This window comes from Callithrix jacchus, chromosome 18, assembly GCF_049354715.1.
Source record: "Callithrix jacchus isolate 240 chromosome 18, calJac240_pri, whole genome shotgun sequence".
NCBI classification, from domain to species: Eukaryota; Metazoa; Chordata; class Mammalia; order Primates; family Cebidae; genus Callithrix; species Callithrix jacchus.
The window spans coordinates 44,906,239-44,933,137 of record NC_133519.1 but is presented as its reverse complement, the minus strand read 5'-3'; the positions used below and the strand labels follow the sequence as shown (position 1 = coordinate 44,933,137).

The 26,899-nt window shown below is 40.4% G+C and overlaps 1 protein-coding gene and 1 long non-coding RNA gene across 4 annotated transcripts in view; one reads left to right on the top strand and one right to left on the bottom strand.

Moving 5' to 3' along the window:
* The window catches only part of PLA2G4A (phospholipase A2 group IVA), a 160,386-nt gene that overhangs the window by 5,120 nt on the left and 128,367 nt on the right, over window positions 1-26,899 (bottom strand). For all 3 annotated transcript variants that reach the window (XM_002760284.7, XM_078355134.1, XM_078355133.1), the window contains 2 exons: window positions 19,591-19,786; window positions 17,947-18,104 (listed from right to left, as the gene is read on the bottom strand). In XM_002760284.7, the coding sequence (XP_002760330.1) occupies window positions 17,947-18,104; window positions 19,591-19,786 (354 nt within the window). The remainder of the gene's footprint in view (window positions 1-17,946; window positions 18,105-19,590; window positions 19,787-26,899) is intronic.
* LOC103789074 (uncharacterized) overlaps window positions 1-26,899 on the top strand; it is a 248,658-nt gene that overhangs the window by 197,524 nt on the left and 24,235 nt on the right. The window contains exon 3 of the long non-coding RNA XR_013529017.1: window positions 8,747-8,910. This is a non-coding gene — a long non-coding RNA (uncharacterized LOC103789074). The remainder of the gene's footprint in view (window positions 1-8,746; window positions 8,911-26,899) is intronic.

Genomic DNA, 26,899 nt, shown 5'->3' with positions numbered 1-26,899 from the left:
GGAATATCTCCGGTATTCGCTGTATTTCCTGGACTTAAATATTGGCCTGCCTTGCTAGGTTGGGGAAGTCTTCCTGGATAATATCCTGAAGAGTATTCTCCACCTTGAATTCGTTCTCTCCGTCACATTCAGGTACACCTATCAAACGTAGATTAGGTCTCTTCACGTAGTCCCACATTTCTTGGAGACTTTGTTCATTCCTTTCTGTGCTTTTTTCTGTAATCTTGCCTTCTCGTTTTATTTCACTGAGTTGATCTTCGACCTCTGATATCCTTTCTTCTGCTTCGTCAATTCGGCTGTTGAAACTTGTGCATGCTTCGTGAAGTTCTCGTGTTGTGTTTTTCAGCTCCATCAATTCACTCATATTCCTAAGTTGTCCATTCTTGTTATCATTTCCTCAAATCTTTTTTCAAGGTTCTTCGTTTCTTTGCATTGAGTTATAATATGTACTTTTAGCTCATGGAAGTTTCTCATTACCCACCTTCTGAAGTCTGATTCTGTCATTTCATCACACACATTCTCTAGCCATCTTGTTCCTTTGCTGGTGAGGAGTTGCGATCCCTTGTAGGAGGAGAGGTGTTCTGGTTTTGGTGTTTTCCTCCTTTTTGTGCTCTTTTCTTCCCATCTTTGTGGATTTATCCACCTGTCGTCTTTGTAGTTGCTGATTTTCAGATTGGGTCTCTGAGTGGACGTCCAGTTTATTGATGATGAAATTATTTCTGTTTCTTAGTTTTCCTTCTTACAGTCTGGCCCCTCTGCTGTAGAACTGCTGAGGTCCACTCCAGGCCCCGCTTGCCTGGGGATTACCTGCAGCAGCTGCAGAAAGGTAAGGGTTGCTACCAGTTTCTTCTTCTGCTATCGTTGTCCATGAATAATGCCTGCCAAATGTCAGTCTTATCAGTCCTTTGTGAGGTGACTCTTTGGACATTACAGGGGTCAGGGAGCTGCTTGAAATGACAGTCTGTCCTTTATAGCAGCTCAGTTGCTGAGCTCTGAGCTCCGTTGTTCATTCAGAGCTGCTGGGCAGGTATGTTTTGCAGCAGAACTCATAAACTGCCTTTTTTTCCCCAGGTGCTCTGTCCTGGGTAGTTAGGGCTTTATTTATGAGTGTCCGTTGTGTTGCTGCCTCTTTTTTTTTTTTTTTTTTTCTGGGTTGCCCTGCCCAGCAAGGAGGCCGCCTAGTCACTGTCTGCCTGCAGAGGCTTTGCTGAGCTGCTGTGGGCTCCACCCTGCTGCCGTGTGAACTTCCCTGCAGTCCTGTTTATATGGCTGTGGTTAGAACTGCCTCAACAATGGTGGCCTGCCTCTGTAATGGCGGACTCTCTCTGTTGTGGCGGGTTGTCTCGGCAACGGCAGGCTGGCTCAGCAATGGCGGACTACCTCCATTGAGGTGGAGTGCCTCGGTAATGGCGGACAGCCCTCCCCCACAGAGCTAGACCATCCCGGGTTCAGCTGTGCTTGTCATGAAACTCTCAACCCAGAGAGTTTCCAATTGCGTTTTTTTGTGTGTGTGTGGGGGGGTGGGGCCTGCCAAGCCTGATCACCTGGCTCCCTGCCTCCGCGCCCTTTTTTTAAAGTTGAACAGTTGAGACTCTCCCACGTGTTGCAGTCGCCTGATGAAAAGGTGCCGGGATCTGTGCGATTTCCCCTGCGGTGATCCACTGCACCAGCTGAAACAAGGGCGCTGAGATTCGTGGCACTTTTTTGCCCAGGCAACTCTGTCTTCCCAGAGCTCCCATCACCAGCTTAAAAGGGCAACCAGATCAGTGTATTTTGTATGGAGAACCGACAGGCCGGGGCACCGGCAAAACAGCCACGCCAGCAAGAACAGCTGCGCTGGTGTCCCACGGGGCTCCTCCACCTGGGAATCTCCTGGTGTGTGGGCAATAAGCATCCATCTGGAAATGCGGCGTCCACTCACACTCTGCGCTTTCACTGGGATCTGCAATCCTAAGCTGTTCCTAAACGGCCATCTTCCCCACATGTCATGACTCATAGATTTCTATTCATATATGTGAAAAAGAATAAAAGAATAGGATGATCCAAGATGGCCCTTTAGGAGCAGCTCAGGATTGCAGCTCACAGTGAAAGCGCAGAGGGTGAGTAGACGCCGCATTTCCAGACGGATCTTTATTGCCCACAGACCAGGAGATTCCCAGGCAGAGGAGCTCCACGGGTCGCCAGCTCGGCGCGGCTGTTTTGCTGGCGCCCCGTCGCGGCGGTTCTCCATACAAAATACGCTGGTCTGGTTGCCCTTTTAAGCTGGCAATTGGAGCTCCGAGAAGGCAGATTCGCCCATTCATCTGATTAAATAGGGGTCTGAAACAGGGAGCCAGGCCAGGAGATTCCCGGGCAGTGCCATTGTTTCAGATGGTACAGTGGGTCGCCGCACGAGAAAACACACAGATCCCGGTGCACTTTCAGCAGGCGACTGGAACACTTCGGAGAGAGTAAACTGTTCAAGTATTAAAAAAAAAAAAAAGGCTCTGAGGCAGGGAACCAGGTGATCAGGCTCAGCGGGTCCCACCCCCACAAAAAAACAAAACAAAACAAAAAACAGAAATAATTAGAAACTCTTGGGGTTGAGAGTTTCACCGCAAGCACAGCTGAACCCAGGATGGCCCAGCTCTGTGGGGGGAGGGGCGTCCGCCATTACTGAGGCAATCTACCCCTACAGAGGTAGTCTGCCATTGCAGAGGCAGGCCACCATTGTTGAGGCAGTTCTAACCACAGCCATATAAACAGGACTGCAGGGAAGTTCACACGGCAGCAGGGTGGAGCCCACAGCAGCTCAGCAAAGCCTCTGCAGGCAGACAGTGACTAGGCGGCCTCCTTGCTGGGCAGGGCAACCCAGAAAAAAAAAAAAAAAAAAGAGGCAGCAACACAACGGACACTCATAAATAAAGCCCTAACTACCCAGGACAGAGCACCTGGGGAAAAAAAGGCAGTTTATGAGTTCTGCTGCAAAACATACCTGCCCAGCAGCTCTGAATGAACAACGGAGCTCAGAGCTCAGCAACTGAGCTGCTATAAAGGACAGACTGTCATTTCAAGCAGCTCCCTGACCCCTGTAATGTCCAAAGAGTCACCTCACAAAGGACTGATAAGACTGACATTTGGCAGGCATTATTCATGGACAACGATAGCAGAAGAAGAAACTGGTAGCAACCCTTACCTTTCTGCAGCTGCTGCAGGTAATCCCCAGGCAAGCGGGGCCTGGAGTGGACCTCAGCAGTTCTACAGCAGAGGGGCCAGACTGTAAGAAGGAAAACTAAGAAACAGAAATAATTTCATCATCAATAAACTGGACGTCCACTCAGAGACCCAATCTGAAAATCAGCAACTACAAAGACGACAGGTGGATAAATCCACAAAGATGGGAAGAAAAGAGCACAAAAAGGAGGAAAACACCAAAACCAGAACACCTCTCCTCCTACAAGGGATCGCAACTCCTCACCAGCAAAGGAACAAGATGGCTAGAGAATGTGTGTGATGAAATGACAGAATCAGACTTCAGAAGGTGGGTAATGAGAAACTTCCATGAGCTAAAAGTACATATTATAACTCAATGCAAAGAAACGAAGAACCTTGAAAAAAGATTTGAGGAAATGATAACAAGAATGGACAACTTAGGAATATGAGTGAATTGATGGAGCTGAAAAACACAACACGAGAACTTCACGAAGCATGCACAAGTTTCAACAGCCGAATTGACGAAGCAGAAGAAAGGATATCAGAGGTCGAAGATCAACTCAGTGAAATAAAACGAGAAGGCAAGATTACAGAAAAAAGCACAGAAAGGAATGAACAAAGTCTCCAAGAAATGTGGGACTACGTGAAGAGACCTAATCTACGTTTGATAGGTGTACCTGAATGTGACGGAGAGAACGAATTCAAGGTGGAGAATACTCTTCAGGATATTATCCAGGAAGACTTCCCCAACCTAGCAAGGCAGGCCAATATTTAAGTCCAGGAAATACAGCGAATACCGGAGATATTCCTCAAGAAGAGCAACCCCAAGGCACATAATCATCAGATTCACCAGGGTTGAAATGAAGGAGAAAATGCTAAGGGCAGCCAGAGAGAAAGGTCAGGTTGTCCACAAAGAGAAGCCCATCAGACACATAACAGATCTCTCGGCGGAAACCCTACAAGCCAGAATAGAGTGGGGGCCAATATTCAACATCCTTAAAGAAAAGAACTTTCAACCCAGAATTTCATATCCCGCCAAACGAAGCTTCATAAGTGAAGGAAAAATAAAATCCTCTGCGAACAAGCAAGTACTCAGAGATTTTGTCACCACCAGGCCTGCTTTACAAGAGCTCCTGAAAGAGGCACTACACATAGAATGGAATAACCAGTACCAGCCACTCCAAAATCATACCAAATGCTAAACAGCATCAACAAAATGAACAATCTGCATCAACTAATGGGTAAAACCGACAACTAGAATCAAAATGGCAGTATCAAATTCACACATAACAATATTAACCCTAAATGTAAATGGGCTAAATGCACCAATCAAAAGACACAGACTGGCAAATTGGATAAAAAGCCAAAACTCATCTGTGTGCTGTATCCAGGAAACCCATCTCACAGGCAAGGATACACAAAGGCTCAAAATAAAGGGATGGAGGAAGATTTACTGAGCAAAAAGAAGCAGGAGTTGCAGTTCTCGTCTCTGATAAAATACACTTTAAAGCAACAAAGATCAAAAGAGACAAAGAAGGACATTACATAATGGTAAAAGGATCAATGCAACAAGAAGAGCTAACAGTCCTAAATATATATGGACCCAATACAGGAGCACCCAGATACATAAGGCAAGTTCTTAACGACTTACAAAGAGACTTAGACTCCCACACAATAATAGTGGGAGACTTTAACACCCCACTGTCAATATTAGACAGATCAACCAGACAGAAAATTAACAAGGTTATCCAGGACTTGAACTCAGACCTGGAACAAGCAAACCTGATAGACATTTACAGAACTCTCCACCCCAAATCCACAGCATATACATTTTTCTTAGAACCACATCACACCTACTCTAAAACTGACCACATAATGGGAAGTAAATCACTCCTCAGCAAATGCAAAAGAATGGAAATCATAACAGTCTCTCAGACCACAGTGCAATCAAGTTAGAACTCAGAATTCAGAAACTAACTCAGAACCGCATAGCTTCATGGAAACTGAACAACTGGCTCTCGATTGTTGACTGGATAAATAATGAAATGAAGGCAGAAATGAAGAAGTTCTTTGAAACCAATGAGAATGAAGACACAACATGCCAGAATCTCTGGGACATAACTAAAGCACTCTCTAGAGGAAAATATATAGCAATAAGTGCCCACATGAGAAAGAAGGAGAGATCCAACATTGACACCCTATCATCAAAATTGAAAGAGCTAGAAGAGCAAGGTCAAAAAAACTCAAAACCTAGCAGAAGACAAGAAATAACTAAGATCAGAGCAGAACTGAAGGAGATAGAGACATGAAAAACCCTTCAAAAAAATCAATAAATCCAGGAGCTCGTTTTTTGAAAAGATCAACAAAATAAGACCACTTGCCAGATTAATAAAAAAGAAAAGAGAGAATAACCAAATAGATGCAATAAAAACAATAAAGGGGAAATCACCACAGATCCCACAGAAATTCAGACCATCATCAGAGAATATTACAAAATACTCTGTGCACATAAACTAGTAAACCTGGAAGAAATGGATAAATTCCTGGACACTTGCATCCTCCATAAACCAGGAAGAAGTCGAAACCATGAATAGACCAATATCTGAAGTTGAGGCAGCAATTAAGAGCCTACCACACAAAAAAAGCCCAGGACCAGATGGGTTCACAGACAAATTCTACCAGACACACAAAGAGGAGCTGGTACCATTCCTTCTGAAACTATTCCAAATAATCCAAAAAGAGGGAATCCTTCCCAAATCATTTTATGAGACCAACATCATCCTGATACCAAAACCCAGCAGAGACTCAACAAGAAATGAAAACTTCAGGCCAATATCCATGATGAACAGAGACGCAAAAATCTTCAATAAAATAATGGCAAGCTGATTGCAATAGCACATCAAAAAGCTTATCCACCATGATCTAGTAGGATTTATCCCGGGGAAGCAAGGCTGGTTCAACATATGCAAGTCTATAAACGTAATTCATAACATAAAGAGAACCAAAGACAAAAACCACATGATTATCTCAATTGATGCACAGAAGGCCTTTGACAAAATTCAATAGCCCTTTATGCTCAAAACCCTCAATAAACTAGGTATTGATGGAACGTATCTCAAAATAATAAAAGCTATTTATGGCAAACCAACAGCCAATATCATACTGAATGGGCAAAAACTGGAACCATTCTCTTTGAAATCTGGCACTAGACAAGGATGCCCTCTCTCACCACTCCTATTCAATATAATACTGGAAGTTCTAGCCAGAGCAATCAGGCAAGAAAAAGAAATAAAGGGTATTCAAATAGGAAAGAAGGAAGTCAAATTGTCTCTATTTGCAGACGACATGATTGTATATCTAGAAGACCCCATCGTCTCAGCTCAAAATCTCCTGAAACTGATAAGCAACTTCAACAAAGTCTCAGGATACAAAATCAATGTGCAAAAATCACAAGCATTCCTATACACCAATAAGACTTAAAGAGAGCCAAATCAAGAATGAACTGCCATTCACAATTGCTAGAAAGAATAAAATACCTAGGAATACAACTAACAGGGAATGTAAAGGACCTCTTCAAGGAGAACTACAAACCACTGCTCAACTAAATAAGAGAGGACACAAACAGATGGAGAAACATTCCATGTTCATGGTTAGGAAGACTCAGTATCGTGAAAATGGCCATACTGCCCAAAGTAATTTATAGATTCAATGCTATCCCCATCAAGCTACCAATGACCTTCTTCACAGAACTGGAAAAAACCACCTTAAACTTCATATGGAACCAAAAGAGAGCAAGCATAGCCAAGTCAATTCTAAGCAAAAAGAACACAGCGGGAGGCATCACACTACTGGACTTCAAATTGTACTACAAGGCTACAGTAATCAAAACAGCACGGTACTGGTACCAAACAGAGATATAGACCAATGGAACAGAACAGAGGCATCGGAGGCAACACAACATATCTACTACCATACAATCTTTGACAAATCTGACAAAAACAAGCAATGGCGAAAAGATTCCCTGTTTAATAAACGGTGTTGGAAAAACTGGCTAGCTATGTGCAGAAAGCAGAAACTGGACCCCTTCCTGACACCTTACACTAAAATTAACTCAGATGGATTAAAGACTTAAACGTAAGACCTAACACCATAAAAACCCTAGAAGAAAATCTAGGGAAAACCATTCAGGACATAGGCGTAGGCAAGGACTTCATGAACAAAACACCAAAAGCATTGGCAACAAAAGTCAAAATAGACAAATGGGACCTAATCAAACTCCACAGCTTCTGCACGGCAAAAGAAACAGTCACTAGAGTGAATCGGCAACCAACAGAATGGGAAAAAATTTTTGTAGTTTACCCATCTGACAAAGGGCTGATATCCAGAATTTACAAAGAACTAAAACAGATTTACAAGAACAAAACAAACAAGCCCATTCAAAAATGGGCAAAGCATATTAACAGACACTTTACAAAAGAAGACATACATGAGGCCAACAAACATATGAAAAAATGCTCATCATCACTGGTCATTAGAGAGATGCAAATCAAAACCACATTGAGATACCATCTCATTGCCAGTTAGAATGGCAATCATTAAAAAATCTGGAGAGAACCGATGCTGGAGAGGATGTGGAGAAATAGGAACACTTTTACAGTGTTGGTGGGAGTGTAAATTAGTTCAACCATTGTGGAAGACAGTGTGGCGATTCCTCAAGGCCTTAGAAATAGAAATTCCATTTGACCCAGCAATCCCATCACTGGGTATATATCCAAAGGACTATAAATCATTCTACTATAAGGACACATATACACGAATGTTCATTGCAGCACTGTTTACAATAGCAAAGACCCGGAATCAACCCAAATGCCCACTGATGATAGACTGGATGGGAAAATGTGGCACATATACACCATGGAATATTATGCAGCCATCAAAAATGATGAGTTCGTGTCCTTTGTAGGGACGTGGATGAACCTGGAGACCATCATTCTCAGCAAACTGACACAAGAACAGAAAATGAAATACCACGTTCTCACTCATAGGCGGGTGATGAACAATGAAAACACATGGACACAGGGAGGGGAGCATCACACACTGGGGTCTGTTGAGGGGAATAGGGGAGGGATAGCAGTGGGTGGGGAGTTGGGGAGAGATAGCAGGGGGAGAAATGCCAGATACAGGTGAAGGGGAGCAAGGCAGCGTATCACACTGCCGCGTGTGTACCTATGCAACTATCTTGCACATTCTTCACATGTACCCCAAAACCTATAATGCAATAAAAATAAAATTAAAAAAAGAAATCTGTGAGTCTTGCATACTCATTTAAATTCAACATCCCACCACCGCTCTTGTCAAGCTCATATTCAGCTACTGTTCCTTCCCTCGCCGGGGAAGGAAGTATTATGAAAATGTTCTAGGTTTTGTGCCGATACATTTGGGAATAAAATGGTAACATGGTAAAGTTATGTTGGCTCTTCCCTTTACCAAAAATGAGATAACAGGGAAGAAACAAGTAATTACTAAATCTATAACCTGTGTTCTTTGTAACTAGTGGGCACGTAGAAATGACGACCACCAGGAAAGTAAAAGCTTGTCCTCCCCAGTGGAGGAAGAAGGCATTGCTGGAGAACTGACTTGCTTCCTCAACTGAACCTACGCGGTTATAAAACGTGAGCCTCCTCCATCTAGGAAACACCACGCTCTGTGATTTCACTGGTGAGAATGAATTACTACTTTTTATTCAGAATACATATACCCGATGTATAGTCTTTACATATACCCGTGTTAATGGTAACCAGAAGAACATACAGAAAACTACAGCCTCTAGGAATTTCACTTGTCATACACTGATTTTGGTATGAAGTAAAACGAGTTAGAATTTGGGGGGAAAAAGAGAACATTCAGAATTTGGTAGATGCAGTTACTGAAGAGCAATGGAAATGGGCTTTGGAAGAAGGCCTGAAGAGTAATCTTGTCTCCGCTCCTGGTTCAGAACCTTGTTAAAATCAGGAAGACTCCATTCCCCAGGACAGTCCTCATTTCTTCCCAATAACCAATGAGGTAAATGTTTCTGAGCACCAAGAACAGAGTTATTCCACAGTTCCCTTTATTCTCTACCACAGGGATTGTTAAGCAACATTAAGGTATAGTCCATGTGCCTTTCAGCCTCCTGCCACAGGTAGGAACACTTGGCCAGTCTGAGCAGTTTAGGATGCCATGGCCTCCTCCCACTCACAAGTGCTGTGGGCCACTTGGCCCTAGAGATGCATGCTCAGAGGGATTCTCCCCTTACCACATGCAAGCTCACTGGGAAAGTGTGGCTCACTGCCTGCAGGAGAGCGTGTTTTGCATCACTTAAACGTGATATCTAACATGCAATTATTTTTCTGTGACTTGATTTCACAGACGCCCAAGAAGCATTTTGGAAACAGGGAGCTATCACAGGAATGTGATTCTTTTATATGCCTTATTTTAAAATGTAATATATGTAGCTATCTTCTGGGGAAAATGGACTCAAATGTGACTGAGTCTATTTTAGTAAAATTGACTAAATTTTACTAAAATTTAGTTTAGAAATATCAATTTAAAGTAAAATTGATATTTGCTGATCCCATTTTTCTTATGAATAGGGAAACATAATCCTGTGATGACAAGAGATGGTTCAGACCTATGAAGGAGACTTAGACCAAAGGCCGCCAGACGTAAACATTCTTGGCTGTGTGAGATGGAGGGGAACTAGTCTAAATATATGAGCCCGTTTCCTCTTCTTTAAAATGGAAATAATGTACTAATTTGGGGTTCTGTGGGGATTGGAGATCATTTGTATAAAGCACTTTGCACAATGCCTGGTACATAAACAAACTTTCTATAGCAACTATTACGCTTGTTATTTTTTAAACTGACAATATGTGATGAAAACTGGGAACTCTATATTTGAAGTGAAGCCATAAAGTTTATAAGAAATAAACACACCAGGTATATAGCCAAGAATTAGTGTATTCCATTGTGTAAGTCAGAGAATTGATTCTGCTATTCAAAGCGTCCTACTACAAGTTCTTTTTAACATCTCCCTGCGTTTCTGGAGATCCCTATCAGCGAGCTTATCAGTTGGTTTCTCCTTCTCACAACAATCCAAGAAACATCAACCCTCACTGCATAGAAGTGTCCAAATAAAATATAAAAAACAACTGTTTGCTTTCTGAGCACCCAAAAAAGCATTAAAATAAAAGGGACCATAGAGAAAATTAAACTGCCAATGACTGCTGCTATCAACTCCTTCATCATGAATTCATGAGCATAAAAAATCAGCAACATCAGCATCAGGAACTAGTGGGTTTATTATAATTGGAACCCAGGTGGTGTTCCTAGTGAGCAGGCCCTTCTGAGAAAGGAAACGAACACGTCCAACGCAGAAAACCCCAAATTAGAATGTGCAAGTTGAACCACTAGGTGGCATATTAACACCATGAAACCATTAACCAGGTTTTCCAGATTACTGCAGAAAATGCGCTGTTCTTGAGAGTTACAGTTCTGTGATAGAAAAAACCAAGCCCACCACTAGATCAGTTATTAAATTCAAACCTTTTGGCATCCTATATGATACAAATACATACATCCCAAGAGACGTTATGCTAAATTTAAATCTTTCTTTTTTGTATACAAGAAGTCATCTTAAATGATGTGTCTCTTTGATTCTTCCCTGAAATTCGCCGAGATTCCAAATCCTTCCCTTCAGTGTTTCTCCATTCCCACCGCCTATCCCACCTCATCTTTCACTTGTGCCATTCAACAGCCTCCTATTTTTGAACCAGATCCCTTAAGCCTTTGGTAATGAATTAAAGCAGAGAATAAGAAAAACCAGCACATAAAATGTAATCGTACCCCCCACATAAGAAACAAATTTGTAGAGGTAAGATTATAAGCAATTTACAAACAAATATTGAGTTATCACAATAGAAAATAAGGAATAAGCCCAAGAGAGAAAGTTACAATATATTTTGTTAGAGAAGTAAAAATGACAAATACAGGAGAACACAAGAAGATATTTAGGTGTAAATTACTGTGAATTTACTGGATAATGCCTGCCTTTTTAATAAGAACTGAAATGTAAGGAAGACAGAAAGTTCATCAGGCTTGTCATTTTTTTCTTTTTTTAAATCCCAGCACTTAGAACATGGAAGGTACATAATAAATATTTGTAAAACTCAGAAATACACAGAAGGTGCTCATTAGAGGTTGACTGACACAGGACAGCGTAGGGACAATGAGACCAGATGAGTTAAAGGACAGGCAGGGTTTTATAAGTAGAGCAGAACACGGGGCATTCTCCGTAGAAGAACAGCCATATGAAAAGGCTGCAGACGGAAGGCTGTGGCATGCGTCAGAGACATCTGGGAATCGGTTGGCCTGGCTAGAATGAAGGCTTGTCTGGGAAAAAACAAGAAATAAGGCTACTTGAGAGACAGATGGTTCAAAAGTAAGGAATGAAGGAGAAAAGACATCGGCCTCATCTCAGCTCCCCCACGTCATGGTGACCCTCCAGCAATCTGCCTAAATAATCCATGACTTAGTTTCCTAACATAGAAATAAAAAAAAAAATGTTAAACCCCAACCTCATAGGCTAGTCTTGAGTGTTAAACATTTGGGGGAAATATTTGGCTTATATGAAGCACTCAAAGCTTTTCATTGTTATTTCTGTGTGGTACCCTTAGTTCCTAATACAGTTGCTGGCACACTAAATAAAAAATAGGTGTTGAATTAATAAATGAGACAGAGATTATAGGCAGCATTAAAGATAGGTAAGTTATGGCCTAATTAGGGAATAATACATAATAATCAGCTTCTAAATTATTTCTAAAAGATAAGAACCTTGACTTGTACCTACATACCCTTATCAGGATGAAGAAATATCAGTAAATTAAGAAATAAGTACCAATATTTCTGGATATGGACATATCCTCATTTTAATTAACATCTAATGTTTAGCACTTTGTATAATTAAGAAAGAGGAAATCTCATTACTTTGCATCATTGGCGTATGCTGAATAAACTGACACATAACTGGTTCTAAGAATATGCCTATCAAGTTAATAATTTGCATAAGTGAGAGTGGGAAACAATATATTTTCCTGTGACAGCAAATTAACAGGTCCTAGAAAAGAAATCTCAGAAGGCATATTCCTTCCAGATCAAAGTGCTGGTTTAAGAGCAGAGTATGTAACCAAACTGCGTGGGCAGGCATGTACCGTATAAAAATTCCCCATGACTGGGACCTCCGCCTCCACCCAACCAACAGCACCTGTGTCCTGGGACTTCCTACCCACAGCAAGTCAATGACATTTTAAACAACCATCATGAAAACTGTACTGCAGACTGACTTCAGGTGTCAGGCATTGTGATCAGTGTGTCTAAAGCATACAACATAAATAAAGCAAGTCACTGTTTTTAAAGGGTTTATAATTTATAATTAAAAGCCAAAAACCAGGAACACCAATAACCATTATTGTCATTATTATATTAGCGGCTTCAATCTACTGAGTGTCTATTACATGCCATGCCCTTCAGTTATATTCTTTTACTTAATCCCCATCCGGATCCTACGTGATATGTACCATCACTTCCCTTTACAAAACGGGAAAGCAAAATTTAGAAAGGTTAACCAGCATGTCCAAAGTCAACCGAATACCCAATTTGGTCAGACTCCAACGCCTCTGCAACCCCCCCAACCCCCCAATCACATGTCTACCAGTGTAAGTCACTATCTGTTAAGTTTCTGATAGGGAAAAAAAAGGAAATGCTCCTGTAATTGTAAAAGCATCGAGACAATGTTCAGTGAAAAGGAATGTGGGAGGATCGAGTGAGAGCAGAAGCCTGATGCTACGAGAAACCCAGGCCGCTGTCATGATGTGAGCAGAAACAGAGCAGAAACCCGCTAAAGATAATCGGAAATGCAGCCTCGGCGAAGCAGGCCAGCTAGGATCTCTTGATAAAATGAGGCAAGAGGAGGCTGCAGTGGCTGATACAGCATGGCCTCGTCAAAAAAATTTAGGTCAGAGTGAGCTGAAGAGGAAACGTTGCCTTAAGCCACAGTGGTCACAGTTGCAAAGTTGAAAACTGTTGTCTATGAAATTGGCAGAGAAGTGACTTTGCATTGTAAGAGTTTATATTCACAATATCCATTCACTATTTACAAAGAACTCTGATGGTCTGTGGCAATAAACATACGCTGTGTTGCTGAAATGAGAATCAGCATCCTACTTTATTCAAATGGTGTGGGAGTGATGAGTTAATCACTGAGCCTAATGAGCTCTCCAGCATCCTAACCTCAGCAGAGTTTTGTTGCTCTTTAAGTACCATCATTTATAAAGAAGTTTTAATTCTGGGCCGGGCACGGTGGCTCACGCCTGTAAACCCAGCACTTTGGGAGGCCGAGGCGGGTTGATCACGAGGTCAAGAGATCGAGACCATCCTGGTCAACAAGGTGAAACCCCGTCTCTACTAGCTGCGCATGGTGGTGCGTGCCTATAATCCCAGCTACTCAGGAAGCTGAGGCAGGAGAACTGCCTGAACCCAGAGGCGGGGTTGTGGTGAGCCAAGATCGCGCCATTGCACTCCAGCCTGGGTAACAAGAGAGAAACTCTGTCTCAAAAAAAAAAAAAAGGATTTTTGATTCTGATAAAAATGCGTTTTCTTGAAGTGGAGAAGGAGGGAGTCACTAAGGAAGAGGTAAATTGTCAGCTATTCGGTATTCAGTGAAAACTGAAATTTTCATCTGTTTTTTAAGTATGCACACACGCACAAAGAGGAATGACTTGAACGTGAGTCTCAATGTTCATGTTATTCAGGAAAAGCCTACCTTCATTTGTTCACTCAAAAATAGTTACTTACTGTCTGAGCTGGCATGACCTGTACAAATTTGTCTATGTTGTTAATCTGGGGCATTTGCAAAGGTCTTCGGATGTAATCCCCACGAACCTTCAGAGGTACAAGACACGGACATGTATAGGTAAGGTTCCCATTTAGAACAGCTTCTCTGATCATGCCTCACCCAATTAAACATTCACTATTAAAATTATTATAGGTCCCACCACGCCTGTTTCAGAGAAGACAAAGCTGAGGCTCAAAAAGTTTAAGCAGCTTATTCAAAGTCACATGAGCGGCCCCCGTGTGGGATTTAAAGATGATATAAAGCCCATGACCTTGTCTATACATGCTGTGATAGAAACAGTAGTAGAAGCAATTAAAAACTGCTTAATTCTCAGAACTGAAGGACTTGGAGAGAGGATTGTCCTACATGGCTAATGCTTTATCCTCAAGTTTAAAAAATATTTCCCCGGGTCTAAGTTCTAAAGATACTCCCCGGTGTTGTATTCTAGAAATTTCGTTGACTTTCATACTCCAATCTACCGTCTCTCTGGAATTGGCTTTGTTGATCATGTGAAAGATGTCAATTTAATATTTTTCCTTGTGAATAATCATCTGATCACTTTTTCCTTATAGATAGTCACAAATTTATTCAAAGATGATATTATTTAGTGCTACTATCTGTCCTTGGACAGTCATGTTTCCTTAATTATGTTACCTTTCTTTCTATTTGGTAAAATAAATCTAACTTTGCTTTTCCTTCTTCAAGTTGAGTTAGGCTGCTTTGGTCCTTTCCACTTTCATATTATTTTTAATGAACTTATCAATCTTCTTACAAAAACCTAACGGTATTGTTACTAAAAGTGCAAGGGAAATGGGGACTCGCTGGTTAGTGGGTACCGAGTTTCAGTTTGGGAAGATGTAAAACCTTCTGGAGAGAGATGGTAGGGATGATTGCACGATGATGCAGTGCACTTAATGCCACTGAACTGTACACTTAAAAATGATCGAAATGGTAAATTTTATGCTTTATACATCTCATCACAATAGAAAGTGAGCACAGATTTTTTAAACTGCCAAATTAATGGCTTCCAAAGAATCAACATCTGATGAGGTGTGTAAGTTGGGACAGTTGTTCTGGGATTCGATCTATTTTTGTTCAGGCTTTAACTTTTACATCTATGTGTCAAACAAACTACTTTGAGGAATGTAAAATATATAAATAGAACTATATCATTCCTTATTGCAAATTGTTTAACAGACTTTATATAAACTAGAACAGCAAGACAAATATAGTTGGTTAAGATACACTCCTATATATGTATATCTATTCCCAAGTCCAATATGGTATTTATATATTCCTACAATCTATTTTTTTTTCCATTTGCAAAAGGCTTATCAATTAATAAATTTCATCCCAAGGAATGTGTAGTTTTGAGTTTATTGGCTCATACTGGAAAAACAGGATGACTGTGATATTAACTCTTACCTCTCTTTTAGTTGCACAAGGTTTTATAAACGAAACTAACTCTATTTTGATAATTTCTGTTCACTCCCTATAAATCACAAATGAATCATTTTTCTCTTAACCTTTCAATTTTTGCCACCAGCACAGAGATAATGCATCATGTGGATTTCAGATGTCCACTGCTTGAAACATTTTTTTCTAAAAAGGAAACAAATCTATGGAGAAAATGACACATGCTATATATTTTGATACATGTGTTTTGTATGAATTATCATCTATTTGTAAATGAAGACTGGAAAAAAAGAATTTTAGAGTTGTAAGAACAAAGCTTATGGGAAAAACTTGCACACGTTGCAAAAAGTAAAGATATTGATTAACACGTATATTATGGTACAACTGTGATGATTCACACAAGTGATCATTACTAGCCTCAGGACAAACAAAACAAGCAAGCAAACTAGATGTGTGGGGTTCCATAAGCCCACAAAATCTAATGAAAGCCCATAGAAGCAGAACACTCATTCACGTATTCTGAGTTCCTCTGTGCCATTTACATAGTCACCAAAATGACTGGTAAATCAGGCATGATGCCTTTCCTTCTCCATTTAATTTCTTTCTTTTTCCCCCTGTTTTTCTAATGCACAAAATCCAACTAGGCTAATGAACTTCAGCTTGCACAACTGATGATCATTTGTTAGACACTATGATTTAGAACCACGAGCCAATGATTTCAGTTACAGAATAGTGTTCCTAAATGGTAAGTTAAAAATGAAAGAATTTCACCTAGAAACAGAATCTTAGCAGAAGATATACTAGTGATAGGAAGGATTGATACTGAAGACCGTGACTTTTTCTGTCTTATTTACTTATTTTTATCGCATTTTAGGTTGTGGGGTACATGTGAAGAACATGCAAGATTGTTGTATAGGTACACACGTGGCAGTGTGATTTGCTGCCTTCCTCCCCTTTGCCTATATCTGGCATTTCTCCCCATGCTATCTCTCCCCAACTCCCCACCCCCTGCTGTTCTTCCCTGATTCCCCCCAACAGACCCCAGTGTATAGTGCTCCCCTCCCTGTGTCCATGTGTTCTCATTGTTCATCACCCGCCTTTGAGTGAGAACATGCAGTATTTCATTTTCTGTTCTTGTGTCAGTTTGCTGAGAATGACCTTCTTCACAGAACTGGAAAAAACCACCTTAAACTTCATATGGAACTAAAAGAGAGTCCGCGTAGCCAAGTCAATTCTAAGCAAAAAGAACACAGCAGGAGGCATCACACTACCAGACTTCAAACTATACTACAAGGCTACAGTAATCAAAACAGCATGGTACTGGTACCAAAACAGAGATATAGACCAATGAAACAGAACAGAGGCATCGGAGGCAACACAACATATCTACAACCATCTGATCTTTGACAAACCTGACAAAAACAAGCAATGGGAAAGGATCCCTTGTTTAATAAATGGTGTTGGCAAAACTGGCTAGCTATATGCAGAAAGCACAAACTGGTCACCTTCCTGACACCTTACACTAAAATTAACTCCAGATGGATTAAAGACTTAAACATAAGACCTAATACCATAAAACCCCTAGAAGAAAATCTAGACAAAACCATTCAGGACATAGGCGCAGGCAAGGACTTCATGACCAGAACACCAAAAGCACTGGCAACAAAAGCCAAAATAGACAAATGGGACATAATCAAATCCCACAGCTTCTGCACGGCAAAAGAAACAGTCATTAGAGTGAATCAGCAACCAACAGAATGGGAAATAAATTTTTGCAGTTTACCCATCTAACAAAGGGCTGATATCCAGAATTTACAAAGAACTCAAACAGATTTACAAGAACAAAACAAGCCCATTCAAAAGTGGGCGAAGGATATGAACAGACACTTTACAAAAAAAGACATACATGAGGCCAACAAATATGAAAAAATGACCGTGACTTTTTCTAAAGCAAAGTATACTTGACATCCCAAGGGCTAAAAATAGGGGAGGCTGTTCCCTTTTGTGATACTGCCCAAATTCACAAAAGAAAACATGTAAAATCATAAATGTATGTGTTAAAATTCATGCATATTTTTGCAGATTAACTACACTTCTGATTACATTCATTTTCATATATTTCCTTTTTGTCACTTTTCTTTCTTATTTTATCATAAATAGATACTTTGGGAAAGAAACTGATTATTAACTAATCATTCAATAAAATAATAAGCATAGAATAAGCTTCCTTATTTGTTAGATTTGTAGGGTTCTTCTGGAGATTAGCAAAATAATTCATGAAAAGTAAAGTGGCACATTTTGGGTGGTGTCATTCATAACACTTTTTAAAATGTTTAATTGCAAAGAGGTATTGGTGTATTTATGTGGTATGGAAGTCATTTGAAAGAGTGGCCATAGGAGATACTTACATCAATGTTGTTCAGGGTATTGAAGTGCATGAGATCATGTAGTCTTTTGAACGCTTGATTTGGATATTGAAAATTGAAGGTTGAAAATGGTGATTCTGGGTCATCAAAAATATCAAAGTCAGCAATTTCTTTCTCTTCCTCAGTTTCCCTTGGAACGCCTAAATACCAGAAGAGTCATAAAGGGTGTTATTTTGAAAACTACAAAATATCTCTAAAACTCGAGGAAGAAAACATACAGACATAAAGACAGCAGTGGGAGCCCCGCAGAGCCGGGTACTCTAGTATCTCTGGACTTATCATTTCGGTGTGTTCTGACCAGGTGACATCCAGCTGCCGTATCTGCCATCTCTGTGCCTGAGGGCTTTCTCTTCTGCCTTGCAACTATAGAATTCTGCTTGGCTCACTGGCAGCAGGCTGGAAATTTGACAACACTGTATCCCGGGCAGTGGTCAACCAAAGACTCTAGGGAGTTAACATCTGAATACTCCATTCCCCCGCCTGTTGGTGTGTGTGTGTGGGAAGCATGACTGCAGGCCACAGGTCTATTCCATTTCTTAGTCTTTCCCAGCAGGTCAGGTTCCTAACGCAGTTTTGTTGTCTGCCTTCCTTCCCGTTACCACTTCCCCATTTCTTTACTAATAAACTAGCGTGTTCCCCAGCTCTTCCAAATAAACTATTTGCACTTGAGTCCTTTTCTCAGAATCGATTTCTGGGAGCACCCAAACCAAAACATTATGTGACTGTCTTCATGCCATGGAAATCCCCCACATGCCAACTGCTCAGGGAGCCTCTCGTTGAGAATTCACAGTGATAGGAAATTCACTGGGTTCCAAGTGGTCTGCTGCCTGATAACTAAAAGTGTCAGCAATTTCTACCTTCTCCTGTGCCGAACTCTATGCTTCACAATAATCTTCACGCCAATCGATTCTGAGAAATCGAGAAAAATGCCATTGTCTTCAGCATCTTCCCATTGCTCATCCCCCCCTATTTTTTTGTGTCTTTCCATTCACAAAATGGAAAATCCATTTTGTGGTCCTAAAGTAGGGTTTTTAGAGCTTTAAGCAGCCTGCATGCCAATCTTCAGATCTCCTTTGTTTAATCAACATTTTCCAGGATACATGAGAGTCAAGACACTCCTCTAGATATAGTAAACAAAACAAAACAAACACAAACCGGCTGCATCTCAAACTTGATTCCTGTTTTCTATGAAATACAACGTGGCACACTGAAATTGCTAGCCGTGGTGCACTGCTAGATTATGTTAATCTTGTGGTCAGCTAAAATTCCCAGAAATTTGCATAATTTTTCTGAAATAAGAGCTTTCTTACAAGGGTGATAGTCAAAATATTTGATTAAAAATCAGTCAGAACAAACATAACTCAAAGTACTGAAATAAAGTCCCAGAGATTTTTGTTAAACTAGTCGTTGACTTTTTAGTCTCTGGACTGTGAGCAATTCAGGGGATCCTGGGGTAAGAAAGAGGGGACGTACCTGAGGTCCCAGATGGTATCTGCTTATCAAGGTAAGGCTGGCGTTCAATGGTGTAACAGCCGGTACGGGAGTGCCAGAGTGAAACAGTTTAATATCAGTTTTGCTCCCCTACTTAATTTCTATTTTATGGAATACAACTTACTCCCAACATACCTGGAGCCTTGTACTTTCTGAAGTTGATGTTGGCCAGAACAAAGTGGATGATGGTTGGACAATCTTTCTCCATGTCAGGATTCTTGGGTTTAAAGACATAGCACTCCTTTAGCCCTTCCCGATCAAACACATAAGGATCGATCTTTGGAAAGGGGAGCTTGTTCATTTTAGCCCACTTTTCTGCAAGAAGAAGTTCCTGTAGGAAAGAGGGAAAGATGCATTTGGAAACTGTCAGTTTTCATTGATTCAGTTGGTCTGATTCAGACAGCCAGTTAATACTGAATTCATCTGATTCAGTATTAACTGGCTGTCTGCTCTGTGCCAGCAATGTACTCCCTGCTAGGATGAATCCAGACCCTGTTCTCAGGAAGCTCATCAATCTCAAAGAAATAGAAAACAAACTCAATATTGTTACGTTAATTCTTGGCACAAGGCTAGTCCACAGCAGGCATTTGAAAAATTTTTGATGAACCGAACTGAGCAAAATTAATGTTGAAGAAGCTGTTAGAGAAAAAAAAACCATTATGGGTTCAGAGAACTTATAACCATGTGAATGTTTTTTGATCCCTCAGGAGTTAAAAAGGAACCTGTTGATGCAGAATACATACCTGTCTCATCTCCACCAAAGTGTTAAAAAGTACCAGTCAAAACTTCATTCATTTTATGTACACAAAAATATTTGAATTACTCTGAATCAGCTTTTTGCCTTCTTTTTATGAAAAGAAGTTGAACCTCTGGCCTGAGTGTTGCTATTACATGTAATGGCAAGAGAGGACTGTAGGATGTACCAAGAGTTTAATGGCTGTTGCAAATTGTATGATGGTTCCCGCATATTAGCTCCCTTCCTGGTAAAAGGATTATACAGTCCCACCAGATTGAGAAGACACATAGAACGGAGTCTCCACAGGTGACTTACGACTGCTGGCATGGAACTGGCCCAGAAATACATGCTCGTGGTCAGCCACTGAGATTTGAGGTTGGTCTGTCTCTGCACCAAAGCAGGCTAACTCAGTGGGAAAGCGCCTCCAAAATTAAATTTAAACTGGAGAACATAAATCAATATGGAGAGACGCAGTGACGAGACCTCACTTCCATTTATGTGCCTCTTCAGGGGGAGTGGAATGAATAAGAAGCAGGATATCATAGTGGTAAAAGCACAGACTCTGGGACCTGATGCCTGAGTCCGAATGCAAGCCCCGTGGCCTTGGGCACATTTCTTAACTCAGTGTCTCCATACTCAGGTATAAAATGTGGATGATAAAAATCCTACCTATCTCATAGGATTGCTATTAGAATTAAATAATACTAGGCAACACAACATATATACAACTATACAATCTTTGATAAACCTGACAAAAACAAGCAATGGGGAAAGGATTCCATGTTTAACAAATGGTGTTGGGAAAACTGGCTAGCCATGTGCAGAAAGCAGAAACGGGACCCCTTCCTGACACCTTACACTAAAATTAACTCCAGATGGATTAAAGACTTAAACATAAGACCTGGCACCATAAAAACCCTAGAAGAAAATCTAGGCAAAACTATCCAGGACATAGGAGTAGGCAAGGACTTCATGAACAAAACACCAAAAGCATTGGCAACAAAAGCCAAAATAGACAAATGGGACCTAATCAAACTCCACAGCTTCTGCACGGCAAAAGAAACAGTCACTAGAGTGAATCGGCAACCAACAGAATGGGAAAAAATTTTTGCAGTTTACCCATCTGACAAAGGGCTGATATCCAGAATTTACAAACAACTCAAACAGATTTACAGGAAAAAAACAAACAAGCCCATTCAAAAGTGGGCAAAGGATATGAACAGATACTTTACGAAAGAAGACATATATGAGGCCAACAATCATATGAAAAAATGCTCATCGTCACTGATCATCAGAGAGATGCAAATCAAAACCACATTGAGATACCATCTCACGCCAGTTAGAATGGCGATCATTAAAAAATCTGGAGACAACAGATGCTGGAGAGGATGTGGAGAAAAAGGAACACTTTTACACTGTTGGTGGGAGTGTAAATTAGTTCAACCATTGTGGAAGACAGTGTGGCGATTCCTCAAGGCCTTAGAAATAGAAATTCCATTTGACCCAGCAATCCCATTACTGGGTATATATCCAAAAGACTATAAATCGTTCTACTATAAGGACACATGTACACGAATGTTCATTGCAGCACTGTTTACAATAGCAAAGACCTGGAATCAACCCAAATGCCCATTGATAATAGACTGGATTGGAAAAATGTGGCACATATACACCATGGAATATTATGCAGCAATCAGAAATGATGAGTTTGTGTTGTTTGTAGGGACATGGATGAATCTGGAGAACATCATCCTCAGCAAACTGACACAAGAACAGAAAATGAAACACCGCATATTCTCACTCATAGGCGGGTGATGAAAAATGAGAACACATGGACACAGAAAGGGGAGTACTAAACACTGGGGTCTATTGGGGGGAAAAGGGGAGGGCCAGTGGGAGGGGGAGGTGGGGAGGGATAGCCTGGGGAGAAAAGCCAAATGTGGGTGAAGGGGAGAAGAAAAGAAAGCACACTGCCCTGTGTGTACCTACGCAACTGTCTTGCATGCTCTGCTCATGTACCCCAAAACCTATAATCCAATAAAAAATTTAAAAAAAAATAAAAAAAAAAATAGAATTAAATAATACTTTACAGTGCTTATCACCTACTAAGTGCTAAGCAAATTGTTTAATAAATAAATGCCAGTAAAGAGAAGAAAAGAGATGGAAAGAAAAAAGTAAGGAAAACAGAAGAGGGAAAAGAGATAGGAACATTACAGAGGAAAATTCCTAGAGAGACGAAGTTTTGGGGATACTGTCACTAGAATCTCCACTTGTTTTTAACTACTCTTGTCATCACATTGATGCGTTCAGCAACAATCGACAGTGGCCGATCTAGGTTCCATGTTAGAAAACGGGAGACGACAGTGAGTACAACATTCATGGTTCTTGTTGTTAGATTTATGGCCCTTTGGGTGAGAGATAGCAATCAAATAACGCTTTGTGTTTAAAGCTGTGATACATGCCAGGAAGAAATCCAAGTTGAGACTGCGGTACACCTGGACTATTTCCTCAGAGTATCTGTTAATTCATCCAGCAGTTATTAGTGAGCATCTGCTATGTTCTAAGCATTAGAGACGGGCTGTCCTTGAAGGTTTGGAGTTTATAAGTCAACAGGAAAGATAAATAGACATTACAGTAAAGTATGATAACGGCAGGAAGGTGCTGCATGATTGTGGGCCTGGGTTGTGCCGTGTGAAAGGCTCAGCTCCAAGACAGACATCCGAAACCTTGCTAGCTGGATGGCCTGAGACAAACTAATGAAACATCTCCGCTCAACAAGAAACAGATTATCTTTGGTGGCTGCCGTGTGCAGTGATAATCCCCCACAGGCAACACAGACCAGATTATTCACTCTCCCTGACAGAGCAGCCTCCCAATCCCATCTCACCTCTATTTCATCTGTTCCTTACTTATCAGCAATTCATTTTCTACCTCTGTAAAATAAAGCTATTACTATTGCCTTTCTCATAGGATTGCTGAGAGGATGACATGATAAAATGTATGAAGACCCCGGTAGTTTACATTAGGAGAAAACAAGTACTTTAACATAAGGCCTTCCATTCAGAGAAAAATATACTTTTCCTTGAACTCTCACTGCTATTTTTGATTCCGGAATGTTATGAATTTTATGGTAATCAATTCTCTCTCAATACCATTTATGAATAAAAATCTAGGAGAACAAAGGATGGAATGTATATGAGAGCATTTGCTTCATAAACTATTATTCTAAATACAATTACATTTCACTGAAAATCCCATATGGATATAAATAATGTTTTGTTTGAAACTTGAGAAAGCTTTTATCACCAATCTCTTCTTTTTTTTCTCTACTCAGCTGAATTAATCAGCTTGTTATTTCTTGTCTAGCACTGTTCACAAGTGTTCATTCACGATTATTCAACATCAAAATAAAAGCAAAAGTTCACAGTGTGGAGCAATTGCGTGAGGGCAAGGAAAAGAAAGAGCTTTCTGGTGTTTACAAACATGACTCAAGCGTATGACCAATGATGTGTGGATTCTGGGGAAAGAGGAAAAGGGAAATACGTGCGGCAGGAGCGAGGCTATTTTTAGATAGATCACTTCATGACAGAATTAGGAAGAGATGGAAACTTTCCCTTTCCTTATGTGACCCTGATGTGGAAAAGATTAAAAACGGATGATGGCAAGGACAGTGATTACAGAATGGATAAAGCATTTCCTCTCCAGTGTCTCGTTTCTTTCTGTAAAGGCCAAGAAACAATGACACAGACTACGAGTAAAGTGCATTGGATTTTAGAAAGTGTTTTAAAAGATCTCCGTGAACAAAAAAGTTCCTGCTCCACAGACTACAGCATGTGCCAGAACCGTGATCTGTGATAATTCTCCGTTTCGGTTACTGTTTGACATGGCAGACACTTCACATTTCCATAGACTGACTTAGGACAAACTAACATAGTACGAACCACAGTGACTTTCTGTGGGGTAAGATTTGACGGTATCCTTCAAAGAGGTACTCTGTAAGATGTCTGTGCTCATTTTGCTGTTTGGGGTTTTTTGTTTGTTTGTTTGAGGCAGAGTCTCGCTCTATTGCCCAGGCTGGAGTACAGTGGTCCGATCTCGGCTCACGGTAACCTCCACCTGCCAGGTTCAAGTGATTCTCATGCCTCGCCCTCCTGAGTAGCTGGGATTAAAGATGCCTGCCACCACACCTGGCTAATTTGTATTTTTAGTAGAGATGGGGTTTCACCATGTTGGCCAGGCTGGATGTGCTCATTTAGAATACCACTAAGAAATTTGAAAGAGAAGAAAGACAAATAAATAACAAATAAATGAATGGTATAGGTAAATGTTATTTCTAAATAACAGAAATATATTCAAAACATAGTATGATAGCATTTATATGTTATTTAATTTATCTACATACAAAAATATGTAAGTATATATTTTAAATATATGAAACAAATACACAGGCCAGGCACGGTGGCTCACACCTGTAATCCCAGCACTTTGGGAGGCCGAGGCAGGTGGATCACAAGGTCAGGAGATCAAGACCATCCTGGCCAATATGGTAAAACCCCTTCTGTACTAAAAATACAAAAAAAAATAGCTGGGTGTGGTGTCACGTGCCTGTAATCCCAGCTACTCAGGAGGCTGAGGCAGGAGAATTGCTTGAACCCAGGATGAAGTGAGCCGAGATTGCACCACTGCACTCCAGCCTAGGCGACAGTGCGAGACTGTCTCAAACACACACACACACACACACACACACATACACACAAAATAAGTTGTCTTGCCATTAGAGGAAGTCAGATTTCTTTTGGCTCTATGCAAACCAAGAATATGTGCTTTCCATTCTACAGTGATTCTCATTATATAAAACCTATTTTTAAGATTAGGGAGATGGATGGCATGTAAGCATGTAAGTAAACCTCCAGAATCTTCAAAAATTATTGAAGCAAGTAATAAAAAAAATACAACAGATGGAATTAATTATTTTACAGTTATAGTCACTCTTAATAAAAGACATGCTGGTATTAGGCTCTAAGAGCTTTATAATGCAATAAGAATGAAAATAATTTTCTGTATCTCATGTTGTATAGAGTTTGCATAGCACTTTGTAATTCTGGCTAGTTATTCACAAGAAGGTTACCATAAACTCAGAAAATATGTAAAGGGAAATTAATGCCAGTTAACATAGTATCTACTCATCACAAGACATCTGATTCTCAATATAAGTGACCAGTATGACTGTAGTAGGTTGAATGGCAGCTCCCCATAAAATAACCCATTCCCTAATCCCTTAGCCCTGTGAATATGACATTATTTGGGGAAAGACTCTTTGCAAATGTAATTTAATAAAGGATTTTGAGATTAGATCATCTTGGATTATGTAGGTGGGCCCTAAATTCAATGACAATTATATGAGATACAAGAGAAGACATGCACACAAAGGAAAAGGCCATACAAAAATGAAGGCAGAGACTGGAGAGAAGAAACCGCAGGGCAAGCAATGCCTGGAACCACCCAAAGCTGGAAGAGGCAGGAAGGGTTCTACTGTGAAGACTTCAGGGAGACAGCGGAGCTGTCGCTGCCTTCATGTCAGCTTCTGCCCTCCAGAACTGCGAGAGAATCTATTGTTGTTGTAAGTTACCATGTCTGGGGGCATTTGTTACAGAGGCTCCAGGAAGCTAGTAGGAGAACTAAAACTGGAAGTACCACATTCAATGCTGTGCTCTTTTCTTCACTAGACATTGTGGACCGGTGCCCAAAGCCAGCACTTAGACCGATTTGGCCATGATGTGGGACCACCTTAAGCATTATAAGTAAATAATATGCGGAGATTCTTAAACAGGTCATGCCCTTGTTCCAATAGATAAATCAGGTGATTGTGGAAGAAATACAGATTATTTTTCCCCATTGGTGGGTTGAAATGGAATTCTGACCCTAAATGAAATATAGGCAGATCAGTTTAATGTAGACACATGGCTTCCATCATTTGTGAAGACTGCCTCGTTTCAAATTTTCCTTTCTTCTCTCCTTCCCTCATTGCTTCTTTCTCTCTTTTTTCCCTCCTTTCCTTGAATAATTTTGAAGAGAATAAACCCATTGTTCTGCCTTCTTGTCATTAAGCATTTAAATGAACACTGAAAACCTCAGCCAGATTTATGCCTAACCTGTGGCAATACAATACAACCTAATTTATGGGATAATAAAACGATTACTCTCCCTAAAAGTCAGTAACATAAAGGGGAAAGTAATTCTTCTATGTTCCTTGCTTTCTTGCTCCCCAGTAAAATCCAAAGTCCCTTCATTTTCCCTAATTTCACAGCCTGTCAATTTTGCATGCTTCAGTATGAAGACTTTGGCTTATTTTCATAACCGACAATCAATCTCATTGATTGTCCTTGGATGAGCCCTAAGGACACACAAAATTTACCTATTATAAATCTAAAATATTAAATAGTTAACAAAAAGAAACTTAAATTGAAACACAAAGCTGCTTTTGTTAGATAAATTAATAGTAACACTATTTAGAATCATGAACACTTTATATTGGATTACTATTAGGGTATGTGCTAACTAATCTAAAGAAATTAGTGTCACTTACATTGACGTCACTGCCTTTCAAGGCCAGTTACAACATAGACACAACATAAACTGTGGTTGCTTTAATCAAAAGACATGATCTCCATCTTTCGACATCTTCTTGACAAAATATGACATTTAACT